Source organism: Sus scrofa, chromosome 3 (genome assembly GCF_054392235.1).
Source record: "Sus scrofa isolate SSC_HxYL_T2T_F1_AM1 chromosome 3, Sscrofa_HxYL_maternal_Yorkshire_Landrace_v2.0, whole genome shotgun sequence".
Taxonomy (NCBI): domain Eukaryota; kingdom Metazoa; phylum Chordata; class Mammalia; order Artiodactyla; family Suidae; genus Sus; species Sus scrofa.
Window position 1 is genome coordinate 19,007,535 of NC_139385.1, and position 19,261 is coordinate 19,026,795.

General features: G+C 55.9%; 2 protein-coding genes across 31 annotated transcripts in view; one reads left to right on the forward strand and one right to left on the reverse strand.

Moving 5' to 3' along the window:
• Positions 1 to 12,027, forward strand: part of GSG1L (GSG1 like) — a 241,675-nt gene extending 229,648 nt beyond the window's left edge. For all 5 annotated transcript variants that reach the window (XM_021086437.2, XM_021086439.2, XM_021086438.2 and 2 more), the window contains one exon: positions 8,891 to 12,027. In XM_021086437.2, coding sequence (XP_020942096.2) covers positions 8,891 to 8,988 — 98 coding nt within the window. In that variant the 3' untranslated portion in view covers positions 8,989 to 12,027. The remainder of the gene's footprint in view (positions 1 to 8,890) is intronic.
• A 5,268-nt stretch (positions 12,028 to 17,295) lies between these two features.
• The window catches only part of KATNIP (katanin interacting protein), a 217,989-nt gene continuing 216,023 nt past the window's right edge, over positions 17,296 to 19,261 (reverse strand). For all 26 annotated transcript variants that reach the window (XM_085017012.1, XM_085017005.1, XM_085017011.1 and 23 more), the window contains one exon: positions 17,296 to 19,234. In XM_085017012.1, the coding sequence (XP_084873138.1) occupies positions 19,176 to 19,234 (59 nt within the window). In that variant the 3' untranslated portion in view covers positions 17,296 to 19,175. The remainder of the gene's footprint in view (positions 19,235 to 19,261) is intronic.

A 19,261-nucleotide genomic window follows, 5' to 3' on the forward strand; every position in this document is an offset into this window, starting at 1 on the left:
TGCAGCTGTGATAATGCCAGATCCCACTAGGCCGGGCTGCCAATCCCCTTGCCCCACAGTGGGAACTCCGCCTTCGCTGTATTGTTGGCCGGAGTTCTCACGGATTGACACAGGCACTGTGACAGCAGAGCCCTGGCATCTCATCCAGAGGTTGGGGTGAGGGTGGGGTGCAGGAGGGGGAAGGGCACAAGGCCTGGGGGGGGCCCAGCTTGGTAGAATTATACAGCTAGAATGATGAGACCCGGACTGGATGCGGAAAATGGGGAACCGGAAGAGCTTCGTCCCACCAGGTGTGAGGACAACATCTCACCCTTGTGTATGTTCTGAGGACTTTACCTAGATCCTGTCATTTAAACCCAAACAGAGCGCTGTTTCACAGACAGGGAGAGCGAAGCCCGGGGTGGGGGTACGGCTGTGCCAGGACGTGGTTGTGCACCCAGCCTGTCCAGTTCCAGAGCCCTAAGCCACCAAGTGAGCTGCTGTGTGTCCATCAGTGGCTCCACGTGCCAGGCGCACCCCCATCTACCAGATCCTGGGCCGCGTTTGGGGCTCCTGGGCCCAGCCACACATGATCAGACCGTCTGGTGAAGGGACACCAGCTCCAGAATGCAGCCTCTTAGCTGCTAGGGCGGTTGTGGCCAAGAAAATGTTTTGGAAATGCCTGGAGGCGTTCCGCCACATCTCCGTCCTGAGCAACCGCTCGGATCTGGTGGGGGGCCCCCTTGCCGGCAGGGAGGCGCAGGGGAGGAAGAGCCCCAGGGAGCGCACATTATGAAACACTTACTGTATGCAGGGCCCTGCTCAGCCCTTGACAGCTGTCTCATCTGATGGCTGGCGCAGCCCTGGGGAGGAGGGGTGATTGTTCTTATTGTGTAGACAGGGCAACTAAGGCTCCAAGAAGTGCGTCGACTTTGTGGAGATCTCTGGTCCCCAGACCGTTCCTGCTGTGGCCCCCAAACTCCCCACATTCTGCTCCAGCCACTCTGGCCTTTCTCCTCCTTGAGCGTGCAATGCTCACTCCTCCACGGAATCTTTACACTTGCTATTCTCTCTGCCTGGAATGCTCTCTCTAAATCTTTGCATAGCTGGCTTTGTCCCTCCTCTTTTTTTTTTTTTTTTTTTTTTTTTTTTAGGGCCACACTCACAGCACATGGAAGTCGCCAGACTAGGGGTCCAATCGGAGCTGTAGCTGCCAGCCTACACCACAGCCATAGCAACATGGGATCCGAGCCGCGACCTACACCACAGCTCACAGCCACGTGGGATCCTTAACCCACTGAGCGAGGCCAGGAATTGAACCTGCGTCCTCAAGGAGACTGTCGGGTTCTTAACCCTGCTGAGTCACAATGGGAACTCTGGCTTTATCTCTTCTTTAATCTCGGCCAAGAGCCGCTTCCTCAGAGATGCTCCCAGCACCCGCTTCCCCAGTTGACCTCATATCGTTGGGTTTGTCTGTGCTTCCCGGTATCTGTATCTCTCTGAAATCTTTGCCTACCTTGTTTTTGTTTTGTTGCCTTTCCACACTGGGTTTCACAAGATTAGGGATCTTTCTTGTTTTGTCTTGTTCGCGCCGGTATCTTGAACGCCTAGAGCAGTGGGAGCTCAACGGCTACTCTAAACCCCTCAATTTTCCCCACCAAATTCCACCCAAGAAGCCACTTCTGTGAACAGTTGCATGAACTTAGGGTTATTTTAACCCTTCCAAAAGTTGCTATTTTTTTCCCCCCTTGGGCCACTGTGATACGGATGCTTCCACAGTTTTCTTTTTTCCTGAAGAAAGAGTTTGCTTTTGAAACCTGCCTTTGGGGCTTGGAGGGGCCACCAGCCAGCTCAGGAGCGCATCAGATGTGACATTTGATGGAGGTGTCTGCATCTTCCTTTTAGGGGCAACTGGGGTTTGCAGCTGATTGCAGCTGTCAAGTTCAATGCCCGAGACAAGCTTTTGATTTTGCCAGGTGTGTCGGCAAGGCTCGGCCGGGTGAGAGGCTGTCACTCGCCAGGTACAGAGGTGGCTTCTGGGAGCTCCGTCTAGACGAGTCTTTGCTGCCGCTGCCCTCAAAAATAGCAGAGGGAATTTCAAGGAAGACGTTTCTGGGCTCAGAGCAACTTGGCATTTTTATTAGATCCACATCGCATCCAATCGAATACTGCTCGTCTGCTTCCTTTATTAAAATGGAAACAGACAATTTTTCTGAAAGAAATACCAATGACACACTTGCTGGGCCCACAGACAGCCATGCAGCTTGGTGCATCGGAGACCCTGACACCGGGGGTAGAGAGATCCAAGCCAGCGTCAGTGTCAGAATCCCCCAGAGGGCTCCTTGAAACACCCCCTGAGCTTCTGGCCCAGGAGGTCAGGGTGGGGCCTGGGATTCTGCATTTCCAGTGACAGTGCTTGTGCAATTCTGAGCAGCCCTTAGTTCTGGGCTGCTGCCAGGAGCGAGTCTGCAAGTTGCCACCTGCATGGGCTGCTCAGCGGCTTCTGGCTAGAAATGACTGCCTCGGGGGCCCCTTCCCTTCCAGTCCATCCTCTGAAGACACAAACTTGACCGCGCCTTCTCCGCCCCTCCCAGCCCCAAAGCCTCCTGTGAGCGCATCCCTGGTGGGAGTCAGGTCCTGCACCAGCCCCTTCCAGAAGTTTCCCAGGAAGCCTTCTCCCACCATCCCATCCCTGCTGCATTTCCCTTCAGCTACTCATCACTCTCAGAATCCTTCTTTGCCAGCTTTCTCCCCCCTGGAATGGAAACATCGTGAGGCCTGGGACCTTGTCACCACATTTGTGTGGCGGCCCCAGTGCCCAGCACAGGGTCAGTGATCAGTCCCTTTCCAGTGAATGGTTGAGCTCACCTGGTCCTCACGCGGTGGCTGCTGTGAGGACCGTGTTTTCCAGGTGAGGTTCCTTAGATTCTGAGTCACAGAGTCATTTTTCTTGGCTCACTCGTCTGGGTGACTCCAAGCTCAAGCTGTGTCATCGTCTTTCTTCTTGACGTCTACTTCCCCCCAAAGCAGCTCTACTCTGATCATCCTTGATCCTAGGAAACACTTAGGGCCGTTGTTAAAATACAGATTTCCAGAGCTCCCATCGTGGTACAGTGGTAACAAAACTCGACTAGTAACCATGAGGATGTGGGTTCGATCCCTGGCCTCACTCATTGGTTTAAGGATCTGACATTGCCATGAGCTGCGGCAGAGGTGGCTGATGTGGCTCGGATCCTGCATGCCTGTGGCTGTGGTGTAGGCCGGCAGCTGCAGCTCTGATTTGACCCCTAGCCTGGAAACTTCCATATGCTAAGACTGCAGCCCTAAAAAAAAAGAAAAACAGATTTCCCGTAGCTTCCAAGTCCTTGGTTTGGGGCAGGCTGGGAATCCATATCAGGCCAGTCCGGTGACATGGCAGACACCCCAGATGCAGGAGGAATCCTGTACCCCCAGGGCCTTGCTGGGCCTGCCTTTTACACCTGACACCCAGCAACTTTGCGACTAACACCCTCCACTCCTCACCCCTGCAGCCCCCTGTGCCCTGCCTTCCAGCCTCATTAGACCATCTTGCTCTCCTCCAACCCCCAGCGTGGCTAGCTTTTCACACCTCCTGCAAACTTCACTTACCTGCCAAGAACATATTTCACGCCCCGTTCCTTCTGCCCTAAATGACCCACTCCCTTCCTCTGTTTGGGGAAAGAAAAAAAAAAAAAAACTTACTGGTGGAATTGTGAGCCTCACTCACAGTGCTTTCCAGGTCTGGCTCAGGTGTCTGGATAAAGCAACCAGCCCCCTCCCCGGCTCCTGGCAGAGATGCTTATCTTCACATCTGTATATTCCTGCCCTGGTGCTTGAGTAGATGAGGCCGAATTTTATAGTCATTGCAAGCCCAGCCTCTGGAGTGAGGCTGCCTAGGTTTTTTTGGTCCCCCCCTCTCCTGAGCTGCACCCGTGGCCTGTGGACCTTCCCAGGCTAGAAGTCGAATTGGAACTGCAGCTGCCAGCCTACACCACAGCCACAGCCACACGGGATCCGAGCTGCCTCTGTGACCTACGCAACAGCTTGCAGCAGTGCCAGATCCTTCACCCACTGGGCGGGACTGGGGATCGAACCTGCATCCTCATGGATGCTAGTCAGGTGTGTGACCCCTGAGCCACAACGGGACCTCCAACTGCTTAAGTTCAAATGTTGGCAGTCAGACAAATGGCTTAACCTGTCAGGGTCTGAATTTCCTCTTCTGGGAGGTGGGCATAGTGATGGCACCCAAGCTCTCTCCTTTCTGGGGATTGAATGAGCCAGTGAACGGGAAGCAGAGCGAATGGCAGAGGCAGGTTTGATCTTGTCACCTCTCGTCCTCCCTCACTAGACTGTGAGCACTCTGGGTCTGCGGTTCAGCACCCAGTATGGAGACTGACACACAGTAGGCTCAACAAATAAGAAACAAAGCCCTCTGTGGCTCTGGGGAGAGGGGCCAGGTTCCATGGTCTCAGCCTGATTCTGAGTGTGGGAAGATAAGGTGAAGAGAATGATATGGCCCAGAAACATGGAGTCCCCACATGATAGACTGTAAAACAGAGGAGTGGGACCCCCCATTCGATCTCCTAGGACAACCCACCCCCCAAGGTGGACCAGAACACCCAACCTTCCCCTCCACGTGGATCCCACATACACCTGCCCTTCTTCCCACATCTTCCATCATTTATTCATCCGACAGCTCTGTGCTACCAACACCATGTGTGGAATTGCGCTGGGTGCTGGGGACACAGTGACGGGTGAGAGCAGAGCTGTGTCCTCCTGTTGCGTAGAGCCTAGAAGAGGAAGATGGGAGGAAACAAGTGAACTGATATTCCCGAATATGATGGCGTCTTTAAAGCACCCTCAGGGTGCAGACATGGACACGGGACACTTGGGGGCGAAGTGACTTGCCCAAGGGGCTCTGAAGCTGGTAGAGGAATTAGTGACGGTGGGCAGGTGTCGACTTGGAGAGGCAGTCAGGTGGCCACGGAAGAGAGATGCTGGGGTCACTAGCTGGAAGGGGTCAACAAAGCCAGCCATCTCAGTGCCAATCTTGACTCAGCCCCCACCTCTCCCCGCATCCCATGCCTTGCTACACCTAAGCGGTCCAGGTTGGGCAGCCAGACGGGAAGGAGGCTCTGGATGGGCCCGTAAATCCTTGGTGAGAACCTTTCAGCACCTTGGACAGGGGTGGAGGGGGTCCATCTGGCTCTTCCGTGCCCACCCTGGGAGCCTATGGGGTTAAGAACACACCTACCAGTCACCTGCCCGCCTTCACTGATTCCTCTACCAACTTCAGAGCCCCTAGGGTGAGTCACTTCCTCTCTGAGTGCCCTGTTTCCATGTCTGCACATTTTTAAAAATATTTTCATGTTTTTATTTTAATGATGTTTATTTTTTTTCCATTATAGCTGGTTTACAGTGTTCTGTCAATTTTCTACTGTATAGTAAGGTGACCCAGGCACCCATACATAGATACATCCTTTTTCTTACGTTATCCTCCATCGAGCTCCATCATAAGTGACCAGATATAGTTCCCAGTGCTACACAGCAGGATTTCAGTGCTTATCCATTATATTTTTCTATTATCACTGATTTACAGTGTTCTGTCAATTTCTGCTGTACATACAGCTAAGTGACCCAGTCACACACACACACACACACACACACACACACACACACACACACACACATTCTTTTTCTCTCATTATCCTCCATCATGGTCCATCACAAGTGGCAAGATAGAGTTCCCTGTGCTATGCAGCAGGATCTCATTATGAATCCAACTAGTATCCAAGTCTGTCCATTTGTGCGGGCATCTATATTCTTGGTCTTTTTTTTTTTTTTTTTTTTTTTTTAGGTCTGCACCCACCCCCGCCCATGGCATGTGGAAGTTCCCCGGCCAGGGATTGAAGCTTCACCACCGTAGTGACAACACCAAGTCCTTAACCCACTGAGCCACCAGGGAACTCCCACAGGCAGTTTTAAATGTTCTACAAGCTTTAGTCATCATCATTTAAAAGCCATGATTTCAAAATCCTGATGTTCACTTTCTCTGAGCTTTTTGGACATCAAAGCCCACATTCCTCATGACAAAAACTAGCCAGAGCTGGGAAAGGCTGCTTCTGGCCACTTCCCATTTATGTCTTTTGCTTGGGCCCCTCTTTTTCCTTAAAAATACATGATGATTTTCTCTCTATGCCAATAAACTATCCACGGTTCTGGCTGTTGGCCACAGTAAGAGCGGGTACAATCATTTCTAGATACTCATTTAGAAAAACAATCAAAGCTTTCTGTGCACCAAATATTTGCTTTTAGATTAAAAAAAAAATCCCAACACCTATATTTTGGCAGCAAGCACTTCGAAAGAATGCAACTGTTTCAGTGACTGGGGCCAAAACAAATGATTTTCCTGGGGCCAAACGATTCCAAAATGTTTGCCAAACATTTCCTACCCCCTTTAAAAACATAGTAAAATTAGCAAGGCACCAACATTACAGAGTATTAAAAACCAAAGAAAAGCCAGCGCCAAACACACACACACACACATACACACACACACTCATACACACTACACAATGTTGGCACAACCACATTCGCCTTTGCCTGTTTCCTTCCAGCTTTTGTTATGAGGAAGAATCTCCCAACAGTCAGAGCTGCTTTAGGGGTTGGAGGATGAGTAATGAGCTCTCTGTTCTTGGAGGTATGCAAGCAGGAGCTTGGCTTAGGGATGAGAAGTACATCTGAGCATCCTTTAGAACTGGGAGCAGGAAACCAAACAACGCAAAACCTATTTCTTTTAATGCCGAAGTTTGGAATCAGGAGGAAATTAATTTAACCCACTGACACTGTAGCTGAGACTCCTAAGGCAGATGCTTATGCTGGCTGAGTCTCAATTTCCTTATCCGTAAAATGGGTGGTTGCTACCTCAGGCTGGCAAGGACATGAACCTAGCAGGGGGAGTTCCTCTCGCGGCTCAGCAGGTTAAGAACCTGACTAGTATCCATGAGGACGCGGACTCGATCCCGGGTCCTGCTCAGTGGGTTAAGGATCGGGCATTGCTGTGAGCTGTGGTGTAGGTTGCAGATGTGGCTTGGATCTGGCATTGCTATGGCTGTGGCGTAAACCTCCAGCTGCAGCTCCAATTCGACCCCTAGCCCGGGAATTTCCATGTTTCGTGGCTGTGGCCCTAAAAAGACCAAAAAAAAAAAAAAAAAAAGGGCTTCTCAGGGGCATAGACCGCAAGCACCCTGTGGCTGTTAGTTTTCCCCGCCCCCTTCCAGCTGGTCCCGCCCACTGAGCCAGGCAGCCCCTCCTCCCTGCGTTTCCCCTTTGCATCTTCCTGGCTCCATGGATCCAGGAAGATGGGTCCAGGAAGATGGGTCCAGGATGGAGCGTTCTCCAGGGGTTGAGCCAGTGCTCCCCTGGGCGGGACTTTGGGGTGGGTGCTCCAAAGATAGGGAGCCCCCCGAGGCCTGGAGAGAGCATGTCCGGAGGGCTTCCTGTAGGAGAGAACACTTGAGCCAGGCTTGGAGTTTTGATCCCAGTGTAGCAACAAGGACAGTTTAGGCAGGTCCCAGCGTGGCAATGGAAAAGGGACTGGCGTGTTAGAAAGACATCAAGGAGACGCTTGGGTGAAGGCAGGGGGAGCAGCTGCTGAGAATCAAGAAAAACACAGAAGGGTCAGCAAGTTTGAACCGTCGAGCCTCCCAGCCTTTCTGTTGCCCAGGCGGTCAAGGGCACAGGGTTGTGGTGGAAGGTCATAGAATCTCTGCCAAGGCCCTGCGTGCTGCTCAGCATGGGCTTTGGGGCATCCGAGCACGTCCTCGCTGGCCTGGGGTCAAGCCCTGGAGTTGTCTCCACTGTTCTCCTTCTCACCCTCCCACAGCTCCCTGAGCACGTGGGACACACAGCGGAGCCAGGGGAAGCCTGAAGGGGCAGGTGGAAGGGTGGGGAGATGGAGGCAGGTGAGGGCGTGGGTCGGGGATGGGTGGGGGGATAGAAAGTGGGTGTATGGGTGGCTGGGTGGGGTGGGTGCACAGAGTTGGTGGGTGTGCAGTGGGGGGTTGTTGAGTGAGTATGTTGCCAAGTTAAGGGTGGGAGATGGAGCTCCCTTCATGGCTCAGTGGGAAGAAATCTAACTAGTATCCATGAGGACGCAGATTCGATCCCTGGCCTCACTCAGTGGGTTAAGAATCCAGGGTGGCCATGACCTGTGGTGTAGGTGGCAGACACCGCTTGGATCCCGGGTTGCTGTGGCTCTGATTGGACCCTTAGCCTGGGAACCTCCATATGCCTCGGGTGCGGCCCTAAAAAGACAAATAAAACAGGTTGGAGACGTGGTGAGTTAGCGGCTGTGTCAGCAGGTTGGGAAGCAGATGCGTAAGTTGGAGTGTGGATGGGCAGCTGGGCAGGCGGATGTTTGGGGTTGTGGGTAGATGCATGTGTGGGACGCTGGGCTGGGGGGTGTTACGGGGTGCTGAAAGGATGGAGGGCGCCCTGGTGCGGTGGGTGTGACGGCTGGGAGATGCTTGGGTAGGTTTTAGGGCTGCGCCGGGTCATGAGGGGGTCATGTGTGAGCGGAGCGGTGGATATGTGGGTGGGTGGCCGAGCAGATGGCAGCAGATATTGGCAGGTAGATGTCTAGGTGTTGGGAGACTGGTGGCGTGAGGTGGGTGGGTGACAGGGGCACAGCATAGGTGGGTGGATGGTGAGACGGTGAGTGGGACCGTGGGTAGAAGGCTGGATGGGGGTTGAGCGATGGGCAGGTGGGAGTGTGGGAGGGTGGGGGGAAGGCCTGGGGGGGTGGATGGGGAGCTGGGGGAGGGGCGGTGGGTAGGTGGGAGTGTGGGTGGAGGAAAGCAGCTGTTGGCACTGCCCATCCTGTCTCTTTCAGGACACCAGCCACACACGGGAGACTCCTGGCCCCGCAGCTCTGCACAGGAGGCATTGGAGCTGAACCGCCAGTGCTGGGTCCTGGGGCACTGGGTGTGACAGTGACCCAGCCGGGCTCCAGTCCTCAGGCCGTCATGGGCACCAGCCCCCTGCCACCAGACCGCTAGTCTGGCGCTTTCAGAAACCTGGTCTGTGTGCTGCGAACTCAGCCAGCCTGCGTGGAGGACACGTGGCCCGCCCTGCCCCCCACGGCCTGGGTCTCAGGCTGCTGGAATCGGGGCCTGGGTGGCTCGAGGGATGTGGCACAGGGCTGCACAGCGTGACTTTGGGATCGCAGCTGCTAACTCTTGCCCCCACCACATGCAGAGCCCTGCTGGGACGCTGAGAAAGACACATGGACGTCGGCCACTGAAACCTGGGATCCATGAGCCAGCCGGGAAGTTCAGGAGGCCCCCAGCGTGCAGAGCCCTGTGGGGGAGGGGCAGGGAATGGGTGGGGCTTCTCGAAGGAGGGGCAGCAGCACTCCAACGCGGGGGGGTCCACACAGCAGGCACACAGCAGGGGCTCAATAAATGCTTGTTGAATCTGTTTTCTGGCTGTGTGTGGAGGCCAGTCGCTCTCTGGGCTGTGGCTGCTCCCTCATGGCACCACCCTATCAGGTCCCTAAGAAGCCTGAAGATGAAACAGCCCTGAGTGTGTGGGTTGGGGGCCAGACACTGAAGTGTGCGGAGGTGGAGCAGGGAAACCTGGAGCCAAGGTTGGGTTTGGAGGCGGATCAGGATGGAGTCAGGCTGCCAGGCTGCCTTGGATTCCAGAAGGTGAGTGAAGTCGGAGCTCAGGCAGGTGGGAAATGTGGGGTGGGTGAGAGACAGGCCCTCAAACCCGGGCCCCAAGCAGCCCTGACCCCCACAGAGACCCTTTACCCCGTGTCTAAAGCCACATTACATCAAAGGGCTTAGATGTCTGGGCAAACAGGTTCAAAACTTAGGGCTTAGAAGCCTGGGAAAACAGGTTCCTAGTATGAGGATGAAGGAACTTCAGGTCACAGAGATGAGGTAACTTGCCCACAATCACAGAGCTAGCAGACAGGGTTGGGGGTTTGAACCAAGACTTCTGACTCCAAGACTCATCCCTTCCCAGAAGGATACCTAGAGCTTTCCCTCAAGTAGAGAATATTCTTCTTCATTCCCCCATAAACCTGACATCCATTTATCCATCCATCCACCCATCCATCCATCATCCATCCATCCATCCATCATGCACCTATCCCATCCATCTATCCATCTATCCATCCACCCATCCATCCATCCATCCATCCATCTATCCATCCATCCATCCATCATGCACCTATCCCATCCATCTATCCATCCACCCATCATCCATCCATCCATCCATCCATCCATCATCCATCCTTCCATCATGCACCCATCCCATCCATCTATCCATCCACCCATCCATCCTTCCATCCACCTACCCATGCATCATCCATCCATCTTCCATCTGTCCATCATCCACCCATCCATCCATTATCCACCCATCGGTTGTCATTCTTCCTGTGTCAGACATCCATCCATCATCCTTTCATGCATCACTCATCCTCATTATTCAGGCAACCACTTACCATCTACCCACATGTATCCACTGTGCCCGTACCATGTGCCAAACACTGTGGTAGGCACTTGACGTAGGATACTGAACCTTCCAGAAAGGGCATCTGTCTTCACAGAGCTCACAGATGGGCAGAACACATAACTAGACAGAGAGTTACAGTCCAGTGTGTGAAGTGCTCTGGGACCAGGCAGCCTGGGTCCCAATTCCAGCTCCTCCACTTGAGACCTTGGGCAAGTTACCCGACACCTCTGTGCCTCGCCCCATAGGACCATCAGTACGCCTACCTCTTACAGCTGTTCTGAGGGTTGAATGAACTAATGGTCCATGAAGCATTTCGAGAACAAAGCCCAATGCAAGCAAGTGCTCTGTTGGTGTTTGCTGCACCCTCCATGGGGAAGGAGGAGGGGAGCCATAGGAGCCTAAAAGCAGCATCTGCTGGAAAAGGTGGTTGTCCGTGGAGGAGGTTCTTTTGGGAAAATGACATTTAAGCCAAGACATGAGGGTTGTCTAGAAGCCAGGCAGGCCAGAGTGTAGAGGGGAGGAAAGTTGAAGCATTATAGGAACTTTAAGATTGTCTAGGTGGCAGGTGTGGCAAGAAGAGGGCAGCAGGGGGTGATAAGGAGTCGGGTGGCAGAAGTCCATGGAGCCAGAGGGCCTCGAAGCCTCCTTCGGAAGCTGAGACTCTATCCTGGGGCTGGTGGCTGCTGGGGATGCTTTCAGCAGAGCAGGAAGTGTCCAGCTGTGCCTTCCTGGGAAGGTCCCTACGGCTCTGGGCAGATGGATGGCTCCTGTCGTGCCCCTCACCGCACCAGAAGAAGAGTAGGGCGGAGCCCGGTTCAGCACCTGGGGATGGGACAGCGGCAGCAGATTCCGGAGGGAAGCCAAGGAGGAAGGGAAATTGGCAAGGACTCTCAGGTTATTGAATGGGCATGGGGGCGGGGGAGCAGGTTCTGATGTCTTGAGTCTCAGGTTCCCGGGGGACCCCAGGTGGAGATGCTTGCTCATTCGTTCAAGCATCTGTTGGAATCAAGCCACAGATTCATTCATGCATTTCGTATTCACTCAGTGAACACTGCAGACCTATGGTGTGGAGCGGAAGCTGGGTCTGGGAGAGAGCGGAGGCCCAAATAAAAAGGCCTTGAATGTCAGGCCAAGGGGATCGGGCCTTGGCCTCTGGGCAAGAGGAAACCACTGCCGATGTGAGGCCGAGCAGGGACGTGTTGAGTGGGAATTTGATCGGGGGCACCGTGGAGCTCTTTATTTTTAGCCAGGATCTTTCTGAGGTTGACACGTAGCCCACAGAGGTCCAGGAGATGATTCTTATTGACACATGGGCACAATTTTCATCTATTTTAATAGTTGTGTTTATGTAAATATGTATTAGGAAAAAAAATTGTATAACGGGCACCTTCGTGCTATGATTTCACACAAATGTTATTCCTTAGGATGAAGCCAAAATAGGCATTTAAATTCAAAGAAAAAGAGTTGACTTAAAGAGAAATATTAAATAAATAATCGTGCAAGTGGTATGTGATGATGATATGCGGATGGCTCAAGCACGGGCCATTCTTACCCTCTGCACAGGCCAGGGAGGGGCGGGGAGGTGGGAGGAGGCCCCTGGGACCACTCAGGCTTCAAGTCCTCCTGGCCTTTCCTGGGCACCTGCTGGGCAGGGTGTGAGAAGTAGAGTCTTTCAGTCTCACGGAGGCTGCAGCAAGAAGGCTGCTGGTTAGATAAAAGGAAGCACTTCCAGGGAGGTCTAATGGGTCCCTCCTGAGAGCTACTGGGAGAGTGGTCTTCATGCAGGGAGCAGATGCTCCTGGCGAGGGCGTGAAGGCTGCTGCTGAGCCAGTGGGTGGGACAGAGGGTGTGGGGCCTGGTGGGTTCTGTCCAGCTTGGCCTTCACCCGGAAGGCTGCAGGGAACCAGTGAGGGGAGGGTTTTACGAGGTGGACACTGTCGGCTCTGCCTTGAGGGAAGGTCACCCAGGCTGGGAGATGGGGTGCAGGGCGACTTAGGCAGTGGTGGGTGGATGGTGAGGGGGGAGGGGCACCTGGACGGGGCTGGCCTTTCTCGGAGCCTCCAGTTTGGGCTTCGATGCTGTGCAGGCAGGGATGCTGGAGGCCACGCGGGGCCTTGGTGGGAGCCAGGAAAGAGTGAGCTCTGAGTGGACGATTTATATCGAAAGCACCCCTCCTACGATCTCAGTGTGGCTTCTTCTTTGTCTTGGAGTGTAGAATAACTTCGTTGGTAGTTTCCAGTCTATTTTATTGATGGTGGTTCAGCAGTTAGTTGTAATTTGGGTTTTCATGAGAGAGGGTGGGCTTATGTCCTTCTACTCACCATCTTGTCCCAATCCTCTGGGCAGGTGACTTAGAAAAGCTGCTCCTGGTTCAGCTGTCACGAACCGACTAGGAACCATGAGGACATGGGTTCGATCCCTGGCCTCACTCAGTGGGTTAAGGATCCAGCATTGCCGTGAGCTGTGGTGTAGGTCGCAGATGGGGCTTGGATCCCATGTGGCTGTGGCTGTGGCTGTGGTGTAGGCCAGCAGCTACAGCTCCGATTCAGCCCCTAGCCTGGGAACTTCCATATGCTGAGGGTGTGGGCCTAAAAAAAAAAACTCCTGTCCCCAAGGAATGGGAGAGACAGCCCCGGAGCACACAACCTGGGGGGCCTGGAGTTTAGCTTCACTCACCCCTGGCCACACACGCCAATGCACCGGCTGACGGCAGGGCCCTGGGACCCAGGACAAAGTCAGCCCTGCTGGAACCATCAGTCACGAAGAAAAACCAGTCCCCTCTGCGAAGGGATTTACCGCACAGAGAGACAGGGACCCAGGGTGCGGGCCCTCTGCCCTGTGCCTGTCCGGCCTGGCCCACCCTATGCCGGTAATTGCTTTCTGGGCCGCATTTCATAGTGGACTGATGTTGTCTGGGCCTCTGCCTTAGGGGAGGCAGGGGTGCTGGGGGGTGGCCAGAGACTTGGCCGGGGATGCAGGGGAGGGAGGGGCCCTGGGATTCGAGGGGGAGGGGGAAGGGGTCTCAGCCTGGGAGAAGCTCTCTGGCAGGAGGCAGAGTCATTGCCCCAAGCCCCCGTCGTCGGACCCTCCCCTGGAACTTCCAGGGGGAGTGGGTGGGCTCAGGGGTGAAGGGGGCAGGCAGGGTGGCTTAGAGAGAGGAAGTGATCAACGGAGAAGGGGCAAGAGCTGGTGGGGGAGGGGAGATATCAATCACGCTCTGGGGAGGAGCCTCGGACCCGGAGCTGGGCTGCCCTGGGGTCCCATCTCAGCCCCCAGGCCGGTCTCTTACTGTGAAAGCCTCAGTTTGCAGGCCTGTGAAATGGGGGCTATCGTGGGACTCAGCCAGTGTGTCCCCCCTCCCAGGAGATGCTCTGAAGGTACCCAGAGCGACTCCACAGTGCAGGTGCTGCTGGCACCCTGCCGCCTGGGTAAGGAAGCCAAGGAGGCCCAGGGTATAAGGTCACTCGAAAAGGTCACGTACGTGCGTGCACACACACACACACAGGACATGGTGGGGCCTGAACTTGAGCCGTGGCCTGGCAGCCCCGGGACCACAGCTCCCCATCACCCACACCCTGGGGAAAGGTACCTACAGCGCGAGGTCTCAGTGTCTAGTACTGATATGCACCTTCCGTGATGGAAACCCACAGAGCATCCCGCTCGGGTGATGGCTTCGTACATATTGGCTATTATTGTTTTTGTCGTTATGATCATAGACTCTGATGGCCAGAAGCTGCCCCTTCAGCAGGGGCTGCAAGTGGAGCAATTTCGCAGAGGCTGGGAGTCTAGAAGTGGTGTCGTCAATGCCACATAGAGGTCCAGGGACATGCCTGACTGCTGGCCCTGCCGCACGTGGGGACCCCTGACCCAAGGGACAGAGGATACCTGCCTCCCCCAGTTTCTAGCCCGGGGCCTGTGGCCATACACCCGAAGCCTGAGTCCAGGGCCCCAGGAGAGGCCTCTGTGTGCCCAGGAGGCTGAAGCCCGCCTCCCGGGGTCCCAGCCCTGCCCCTGCTGAGCCTCCAGGCCTCTGACGCCGGCCCCTCTTGTGTTTCCACGTAAATGACCCGCCTCTGTCTCAGGGGTTCAGCTTCAGGTGAGCAGGGCGGTGATGGAGTGAGGGAAACGGGCCAAGTGTGAGACAAAAGGGGCTGGTGGGGCCTGCGGGGGTCTGGAAGGGCACCTGCCCCGGCTCAGGGCCAGCTGAGACCATCTGGAAATATGGGACCAGAGCTGCCAGATCTTCCAGCGTGTCCAGAGAAGCCGGGAATCACCCAGACCAGTGAGGAGACAGAGCCCCCAGCCTGTCATCTGCCATTTCCCCAGGCCTGGGGGGCCTGGAACCTCAGGAAGGGACTGCCCTGGCTCCAGGTAGGGTGAGAGGTGGGGCCTGGGGAGGGAGCCAGGGCATCTGAGCAAATGTGCCTGGGCAGGGGGCAGCTGTCACCTGTCTGACAACAGAAATGGCCTTGGCAGGCTCTGGGGGCCCCTCTGGGTCCTTCCGAGGTCATGGTGCCAAGTGCTAGAACCGTCTGGAGCCAAACCCCCAGACAGAAGCAGGGTCTTCCCACTGTGACCAGAGAAGGCAGGTCCCCAGGGGACAGAGGCCCGAGGGAACATTCCCCTGGGAGACTGTGTCTACTCTGTTTTAAACCCCCATCAGCTGTGGCTGAGATTTATTCCCAGCAGGCCACGCCTGGGTGCCAGCAAGCCCCCCGGGGACCCAGACAGCTGCAATTTGGGCCTGATTTACATCCCTGTGCTGGCAGCGCACAGGGTGGCGGGGCGGGGAACAAAGGAACGGGAAGTGGGTTGGGGGGTGCAGAGGGAGAGGAAGCCTCCGTGCTCCAGGAGGGCGGGGGCGGGGACCACATCCCTGGCCCCCCGGCAAAGGTCACCCCACTGACCCCTGTGTTCTGCCCCTGGGGACTGAGGGGCGGGGCCAAGGGATCACGAAGAAGCCCCTCCCTCCTTTTACCTCCTCAGAGAGCCCAGGAGGGCAGGGGGCAACCAGCCCTGGGCATGCATGGAGCCCTGGGTCAGGAATGCCCGCCTGCCTCCCAGGAGCGGGGCTCAGGAGTTCAGCTCATGCTGAGCTGGGGTGGGAGCTGCGGTGGTGGTGAGTCAGCGACCCAGGACTTGTAACTGGATTTATTTTGCTCACACCATGTTTACTTGTTAACTTAGAGCCAACATTTCCAAGTTAGATTTCACATTAAAAATAAATAAGGAGTTCCCAATGTGGCGCAGCAGTAACAAACCTGACGAGTATCCATGAGGACGTAGGATCGATCTCTGACCTCACTCAGTGGGTTAAGGATCTCGTGTTGCCATGAGCTGCGGTGTAGTTTGCAGATGTGGGCTTGGATGTGGCATTGCCATGGCGTAGCCTGGCAGCTGCAGCTCTGATTTGACCCCTAGCCTGGGACTTCCATATGCTGTGGGTGTGGCCCTAAAAAGACAAAAAAAAGCAATAAACGAATACATACATACATAAATAAAACACCTGGGCGTTCCCATCATGGCTCAGTGGTTAACGAATCCGACTAGGAACCATGAAGTTGCAAGTTTGATCCCTGGCCTTGCTCAGTGGGTTAAGGTTCTGGTGTTGCCGTGAGTTGCGGTGTAGGTCGCAGACGCAGCTCGGATCCCAAGTTGCTGTGGCTCTGGCGTAAGCTGGTGGCTACAGCTCCTATTTGACCCCTAGCTTGGGAACCTCCATATGCCGTGGGTGCGGCCCTAAAAAAGACAAAAGACAAAAAAATTTAAAAAAATTTTTTAATAAAATAAAATACCTGGATTCCTGGCTTCTTAAAAACCCTGAGGATTTGGCACTGAGCTGCAGCTCTCTGCTAGAAGGGCCTGTCTGCCCTGCTGACCAGGTCCTTGAAAACCAGCTCTGCTCCCTGATGTCGCTTGTCTGGTCCCTGAACAACAGGGACCCAGGCCCAGGGCCCTGGCTGGTGGCTGGAGAGCCTTAGAAGTTGGGAGGCCCGCAGATGGGATGCGGAAAGGGCTGGCCTGCGTTCGGGGCCTCCAGGGACACAAGCCCAGGCAGCCCCAGGGTGGCAGGCAGAGCAGGGCCCTCCTGTCTTCCCAGGAACCCAGAGGCGGCCAGAGGCGGGACAGGGGTTCTCTCCCTGTTGCTGGTTCAGTGGAGGGAGGTGGGGTTGCCAGAGGCCCCTTGTACCCAGCGCCAGGGCAACAGCTGGCAGCTGAGATGCAGGCCAGGTCCCTGTATCTTCCACTGACCCTTCTTCTCAACTCAAGGGCTGCTTTATCCAGAGGCCCACACTCCCTCCTCAGGGCAGGAGGGGCATGAGGAACCTCAGGAGGAGGCCAGCCATCAGGCATCTGGGCGCTGGGCTTTCAGGATCCCCATGCGTGCCAGGGAAAGCCCACGGCCAAAGTCTCAGCGGATTTTCACTCCCTGCCTCTGCTCGCCAGTGGTTATCTCAGCATCTGTGAACTAATAGCTCCCAAAGCTGTGTGTCTTGGGCAAGTTACTCAACCTCTCTGTGCCTCAGTTCCCTTATCTGTAAAAGGAGGATCATAACGGTACCTACCTGGAGGGTTGCACGTGGATGAAGTAAGTTAGTTCTAGGCCTATAATAACCACTAGACACGTATGGGCGTCTCTTATCTGGCCAGGATCACGACCCCATTTGCAGGTGGGCAAAGGGAACAGCCAGCCTCCAGGGGACTCTGAGTCAGTTCTCAGAGGGAGCCCAGGCTCCCTCGGTCTGGACCCCAAATCCAGTACGTCGGGCCATATGCTTAATAACATCTTTTATTGATTTCACAGGAGAAAAAAATAGAAATTTATTTTAGAGTGAATGCCTGTACAGCTTTCTCTTTTTTTTTTTCCCTCCTAAATTGCACCATACACACAATTATTACAAACATCAACTAAGAGGCTGGGAGGAAGTGTGTGCGGCGCTGGTTCGAGCCGTCTCAGGCCGTCTCCCACGTCTGACCTGTACACCTGCTGGGGGGCGGGGAGGGAAGGCTGGGCTCCCTTTAAAGCTACAGCGCTGATTTTGGTCACGAAAAGCTGGTTGGATCAAACCTCCCGACTGCCCCTGGCGTCAGCCATCCTGGGAGCCCGGAACCCCCACCCCTCAACCCCCCGCCGCCCCCACCCAGGCGCTCACCACCTCTGGGAGGTGAGCCGAGAAGCTGGGGGCCTGGAAGCTACGGAAAATGATGGATCTTCTCCGGGAGCAACACTTTCGGATCGTCCCATCGGCCCCGCGCTCCAAATGAAAAGCGCATTTGCATAGCTGCTCGGGCGGAAGCGGCAACGCTCATAAAGTATTTGCTGGGGCTCTCGGTTGCATAGGAACGTACTTGGAGTACAGTACGGCGGCGGCGGGGCCGGGCTGGGCGCCAGGAAAACAACAGATTAATATTTGGAACGAGAAATTACCCACCACTGGGAAACCAATTAGGTCCCTGATCCGAGCTTGTTACAGAGATGGAAATAGATGCGTTCTGGGCTTCACGCGGCCGGGGGCCGGGGGGGGGGGATGCAAGGCACATTTCTGACTTGCCGGGAAGCTGCTGGAAGAGTGAGAAAGGGGTGGGGGCCCGGGCCACAAGAACTTCACGGCCTGATGCCCAGGAACCTGGAGGGGGGTGGGGGCAAGGATGGAAAGGGAGACAGCAGGCGAGAGAAGCCTGGGTCAGACCGCAGGGGACCGGGGCGCAGTGCCGGCTGCCGCCAGCCTGGCGCGGTCAAGTGGAAGGGGCGTGGCCTCTGGGGCCTGAGGGCGGGGCTCAAGCGCGGGTCCTCGGCCTCCCGGCCTCGCATCCAGGGGGCATCTGGAGGGGCCCTACGGGCCTCCCGGCTCCGAAGCTGCCCCTCTGTCCTACCTGAGCCTGGCAGCACCGCAGAGACAAGGACCCTCCAGCCAGGGTGGGGGCGGCTCTGGGGAGCACGTGGGGTCGGCTTCCCCCCCCACACACACCCCCCACCCCTGTTCCTCAGCGGGACTCGGGCCCCTGGCTGATCCTTTCTTAGGCTTGACCAGGGGATGGAGGCCCTTGCAGGATCAGCTTCCCTGAGGGGATTCCTTCCTCAAAACTGGGTTAGACATCTGGGGAGTCCAGGGAAAAATCCCACCCTCTCAGGCAGCTCGGCCAGCCCCCAAATGAGGCAGAGATGTGGTGGGTGTGGGGGTCGTTGGTGCCTGAGCCGGGGCCTCACCCTCGGTGGTGTTGGAAGCCTGGTCTCTGCCCAGCTCAGCCATGCTCCGGGGCCTGGGAAGGCTGGCTGGGACGCCTCCGCAGCCCATGTCACCGTCCTGCCTGGAGCCAGGCCGAGCCCACGGAGCCCATGATAGGCCTGAGAGGACTTGGGCCTGCTTTGCTGGATCTCAGGCCCCCTGCAGCCAGCCCCCGAACAGCAGGGGACAGAGGGAGGCACCGCTTCCTCCTCCCGCCTGGAACTCCTGTTTCCCAGGGCCGAGCCCCCCTTGGGTCTCCTCTCCCCAGAGGGGGCCCCCCTCCACGCTGCAGCTCCCTTCCAGGCCCTGAGCATCTGGGCTGGCCTATGGGGAGGCCCAAGGACGGGGGATGCAAGTGCCGACCGAGTGGGGAGCGGTGATGGAGCCCCACCCTGGCTGAGAGGACCGGCTCTCCCCGCTTGGCCATCAGCACCGCCACCGTCTCGCTGCCTCCTTCTCACTGATGCAGGTTTTGGGGCGTAAGGCTGTCAGGGGCGAACACAGAGGGAGTA